This window comes from Coturnix japonica, chromosome 28 (assembly GCF_001577835.2).
Source record: "Coturnix japonica isolate 7356 chromosome 28, Coturnix japonica 2.1, whole genome shotgun sequence".
NCBI lineage: Eukaryota > Metazoa > Chordata > Aves > Galliformes > Phasianidae > Coturnix > Coturnix japonica.
Genome location: NC_029543.1, coordinates 3,093,250 through 3,098,175, shown reverse-complemented (window position 1 = coordinate 3,098,175; position 4,926 = coordinate 3,093,250). Strand labels below are relative to the sequence as shown.

General features: G+C 64.0%; 1 protein-coding gene across 1 annotated transcript in view; it reads right to left on the bottom strand.

Moving 5' to 3' along the window:
* Positions 1–2,437: 2,437 nt before the first annotated feature.
* IL12RB1 (interleukin 12 receptor subunit beta 1) overlaps positions 2,438–4,926 on the bottom strand; it is a 14,535-nt gene continuing 12,046 nt past the window's right edge. Inside the window, exons 9-15 of the mRNA XM_015886803.2 lie at positions 4,294–4,464; positions 4,117–4,218; positions 3,890–4,030; positions 3,659–3,802; positions 3,448–3,544; positions 3,291–3,372; positions 2,438–3,211 (exon numbers count right to left, since the gene is read on the bottom strand). Of these exons, the coding sequence (XP_015742289.1) occupies positions 2,834–3,211; positions 3,291–3,372; positions 3,448–3,544; positions 3,659–3,802; positions 3,890–4,030; positions 4,117–4,218; positions 4,294–4,464 (1,115 nt within the window). The 3' untranslated portion in view covers positions 2,438–2,833. The remainder of the gene's footprint in view (positions 3,212–3,290; positions 3,373–3,447; positions 3,545–3,658; positions 3,803–3,889; positions 4,031–4,116; positions 4,219–4,293; positions 4,465–4,926) is intronic.

Here is a 4,926-nt window from a genome sequence, read left to right as displayed (position 1 = left end):
GTTTGCTCCGCTTTCCGGTGGTTCCCAATGCGAAAAACAGGGAAAGCGTTGGGGAGGAGTTTCCCCCGGGCAGAGCAGGGGGACCCGCGGATGTCGGCTTGTTTGCTGCGGGTTCAGCTCCGTGCAGACATTGAAGTTTTGCTGCCCAACCCGGCGCTGTTTTCGGCGTCCCGCACCGCCGTTGTCCTCAGCGCGGCCCCGTCGAACCTCGTGCTGACCCGTTTCGGGCCGCCGGTTCCGCTGCGTTGCTGCCAACGCCCGTAAAGCTCCGGGCATCGCGCTGCCCCCCGGCTCTGACCGCCCCCAAAGCGCAGCCGTGACCGCCCCGACCCACGGAGCGGGGAGGGGAGCGCTGAGCCGCCCCGTTGTGTCCCCGCTCTGAGCCGCTTTCTGTTCCGTGCTGGAAATAACGCTCACGGCAAAGAAAAACCTCATCCTGAGTGTGAATGTGAGAGTGTGTGTGTGTGTGTGTGTGTGTGTGTGTGTGTGTCTGCAGTTGTCGGTTGCGAAACGCAGCGCAGAAACACCCGGAGCTGCAAAACCGCACCGGGAGCTGCTGCTTCTCCGCCCCGCTGCGCCCCTCGGTGTAACGCACGGCAGCGCCCGGGGTCGTTTTGGAACATGGGGGGTTTGGGGACCCCACAAGGTTGTGGGGTTTTGAGGGTGCAGCTCCGGAGCTCCGGGTTTGCTGCTCCATCAGCTCGGGGCCGTAGTGGGGGCTGCAATACTGCGGTGCCCCGGGGTCGGGGGTAGGGGGTGGGTAACGCACCGCCGTGGGTGCGGGGATGTGCGGAGCTCCCACGGCCGGGACCGGGAATAGCACAACGTGGTTCGGGTGACCAGCTCCGAAAATAACCGCGACGGGGCCGGAATTTGGGCGGCTCGGGGCGTCGGGGAACGCGGTGTGCGGCTCGTGGGGTCCTCGGAGCCGCTCTGAGAAGGAAAATATCCAACACGGAACAGGGGACGGTCGCGGTTTTGAGGCGGTTTTGGGGCGGTTTTGGGGCTTCTTTGTGGCCGCCACTTTGGGCTGCGCTTTTCCCCATTCCTGCGGGATTTTCCCCATTCCTGAGGGATGACTTTCGCTCCTCATCCGCCCGGGAGGAGTCCCGCGTTCCCGTGTGATGAGTTGCCCGTTCTCAGCCCGCACTTGGCCGCAGCGTGTCCGGGTTGTGTGCGGTATCGATGTTGGCCAACATAGTGTCCTTGCAGCCGTCCCTGTGCCGCTCCGGTGCCGTCCTCATGTCGCCTCCTGCCCGGCCGCTCCCGGAAACTCCTTTGGAAAATAGTTCCGTGCCGTTTAAACTCATTAGGGAACCCTGAGCCGCTCGTTCTTGCTACCTGGCATCACACGAGGCTACATTAATTCATCCAGCGCTGCGCCTACGGGCTCTGTGGGTGCACGGGGTCACCGTGCCGATGGGGACGGGGCCGTCCCCAAAGGGACACAACGGGCTGGTGACCCCGCGAGCACGGAGAGAACCCCCACCCCCTCCATCCCCCCTTGGGGTGTTGTTCAGGCAGCGCAGGGAACTCGCTGTCCTGCCTCAGTCTCGCCGTCGGATCGCGGTGCCCGTGTCCTGGCCCCGTGCCGGGCCATGTGCTCAGCCCGAGCCGTGACCCTAAAAGCCGGGCTGTAAACAGCGGCCGGGCTGCGACCCGAGCGCTGCCCTCCAGTAACGCAGCACTTCCTCTGCGAGCGGCGGCGATCAGCGCAGCGGGGTGAGCTGCGAGTCGGGTTCATCTCGCAGCCCAAAGCCCTACAAAGAAGCGCTGTGGGGGCCGGGGGGCTGCTGGCCGCCCGTCCTTCCTCCTCAGCCCCACCGCTTTGGGGTCGGAGGGGCGGAGTGGGGCTGCAGCGCTGCGTTAGAGCCGGGGAAGTGTCAGCGCTGCGCGGCGGGGATGTGCTGTGCTGCCCCATAACCCCGCCGGGTCGGGATGTGCGCGGTGGGGGCTCGGCTGGGGTCGGTTTGCGAGAGGACGGCGGTGCGTGGCTGCCGGGGGGAGCGCGGGGCTGCTGCCACCTCGTGGTACCGTCGGTGGCTCCGATGCGGTGACAGCGGACACGACGGAGCGCCCCAAAACGCGGGGACCTGCTCACCCCGGGGTGCTCCGAGCAGTAGCCGAAGGGGGGGAGACCCCTCGTGTAGCGGGACGGGAGGGGTGGTCGGGCACGCTGCCTCTCCCCACATCTCCCTCTGCTTCTTAAAACCGTTCCTGTTTTCTCAGCGTTAATTTCTGCTCTCTCAGCACAAACCGGAGGCCGCCTCCGCCCTCAGTGTGGGGCAGACGGACCGCAAACCGCTGCCGAAGGTTCTGCCCCAGATAAGGCGCACAGCGCAGCCCCGCAGCCCCACGGGTCTCACCCCACAGCTTGAGGTCCCAGCAGCAAATCCTGGAGTTCCCTGACCCAGATGAGACAAGAAGAGCACGGGAGCGCTGCTGTTTGGTTTTCTTTACTTTCTGGTGCTCCGTGCTGGGGTTTGCTGTGCCCTCATCCCACGGGGGCAGGGATGCAGCCTTCACTCTCTGATGTGCTCCCAAAGCAGCTTCCTCGTGTCCAAGGAAACATCTCCACCCCCACGCAGGGAGCTGAGCCCGCAGCCCCCTGCCCTCATTTCGGGCTGCACTGCTCCTCACCGGGTCCCAGCCCTGTGCAGGGCAGTGGAGCTCCTGGAAATCAGAAAACCCCCAGGAAAGTGCCCGCAGAGCCACTATACCTTGGGGAGTGAATTCAGCATCTCACCTGGATGCTCAGCATCAGCCCCCCCAGACCCTCAGCATCACCCCCTCACTGCCCGAGGGACCCGCCTGTCCCCCATCCCTGGGATCCCTAAGGCACCACCTTCTCCTGCAGCAGCCCCACACTCTCCTGATCCTGTGGGGTGATGGGTTTGAGCAGCACAAGAGGCGCCAGCACCTGGCTCAGCCCCCAGTTCCCCACACCCTCCTCTGCGGCCGGGGGGCCACAGATGGGGACCCCCCCTGACCCCACTGGCTCCGGATCCAGAACCTCCTGCCGCCGGTACGTGAAGGGCAGCTCCATATTGAAGTGTGGCTGCAGTGGCTCTGTCTGTTCTCTGGGGCTGAGCTGTGGTGTGTGGGGCCGTGTGTTGGTGGCCGCTTCCTTTTCAGGGCTCAGCTCCATCACCAGCAGCTCCCCGGGGCTGAGATGCTCTGAGGGCTCTACGAAGCTTTTCCAGGGCTTGTCCTATTGGGGAGAAAGAAGGAACGCTGTGCTGGGAGGTCTTGGCCTCACAGCTCACCCCGGGGTACACACTGCAGCTCACCTGGCTCATCTCACTGGCTGAGAATCGGAGGGCTTCACTGCCCGTAGGTTTGGGCAGGGGGGGGAAGAGCATCCCGTGGAGCCTGGGGAGGTTCCAGTGGGGTCAATGTGTGGGGGGGAAGGGGGCAGAGAGGGGCCGTAGTGCTGCCTCTTCTCACCTCTTCTTGCTCAGCTGGTAGATGAGGACAACTGCGGGGAGCCCCAACGAGATGCCCAGGTACTTGAGGTTGGAGCTCCCTGCCGCTGTCCTGGCACCTGCAGGTGAGAACCTCTGGGTGACGGTGACATCCTGGCCCCATGTCCCCTCCCTGCTCCCAATGGGACACCGCAGGGTCCCCATGAGAAGGGGAGGAGGTGCTTCGCCGTTACCCAGTGCCGCGGTCTGGAAGTGCCACCGGGCACTGCAGGTTCCCCCTCCGCCCGCCGCCACCTCCTGGACGCCCACCCTGTAGGCGGTGCCTGGTTTCAGGTCTCGCAGCGCGTACTGAGATGCTGATGCGTCCAATTCTCCATCTATAAGTGACACCGTGTGGGCAGCATGGCTCAGAGCTGCCCCCCCACAGCCCCCCGGACCCTCCTGGCGGCGGTGCCACCACTCACACGTCACGTTGTCCCCTTCGGCCGCGTAGCACACCCGGTACCCCAGCAGCGCCCCGGGGCACGCAGCACGTGGGGACGGCTCCCAGCTCAGCACGGCGCCGTCGGTGCTGGCGTTGATGCGGACAGAGGCGGCCAATGAGGCTGCACGGGGTGGAAGTGGACACTGAGAGTCCGGCCGACCCTCCGTGGGGCACTGAGGGGTCGCGATGTCCCCGCTGCCCACATACTGTTGCCGACGAAGTGATGCTGCAGAGCGAAGGTGGCCCAGTCCTGCTCCGCACCGCGGCCGTGCACGGCGAGCCGGTAACACGCCGGTGCTTCCAGCGGCCCTACGGGAGGAGCGGCACCGTCAGCGCCCGGCTGGGGGCGGAGGGGGGGCGGGGGGGCTCGGGGCGCTGCCGTGCCTGTCTGCCAATGGGAGCTGTGCGCAAGAACCTCCTCCTGCTCGCAGTGTCCCGGCCGTGGAGCTCCCGGCACACGCTGCCGCTCGGAGCAGAACGCAAAGCTGCGCGTTGGTGCCTCCCAGAGCGCAGCCACCGCGGTGCCCAACGAGCTGATGTTCTGGAAGCGGAGCTCTGGGGGAGAGGAGAGGAGAGGAGAGGAGAGGAGAGGAGAGGAAACGAACAAGAATGTACGCATGCGACGGAGCACTGGGGAGACGACAAGAGATGTTTTGAGAGAAGACCATCCTGTTGGGACGCCAGGGCAGAAGTATGTGTTTTGTAACGAAGTATATATTCATTTTATCTCAATAGTAACTTGCTCTCAAGGCAAGAAGCAGACACGGACAGTAGAGAATAGGGAAGTCACCTTTGTGCAAGTGTAGAGTGAGAAGATGAATGCAGTGAGCATGTGTAAGAGTGAAGAAAGCAGGTAAAACAGTCTCAGATACAACAGGGAGCTAATAACGAAGATAGCGCTAGACAACGCATCAGGAGGTAGCGAGAGGTGAGAGGAAAAAGAGGCTAGGAGGACGAATTACATGGATTACGGAAAGCAGAGAGAATCGGGCACAGAGACACGACGAGAAGGCAGAG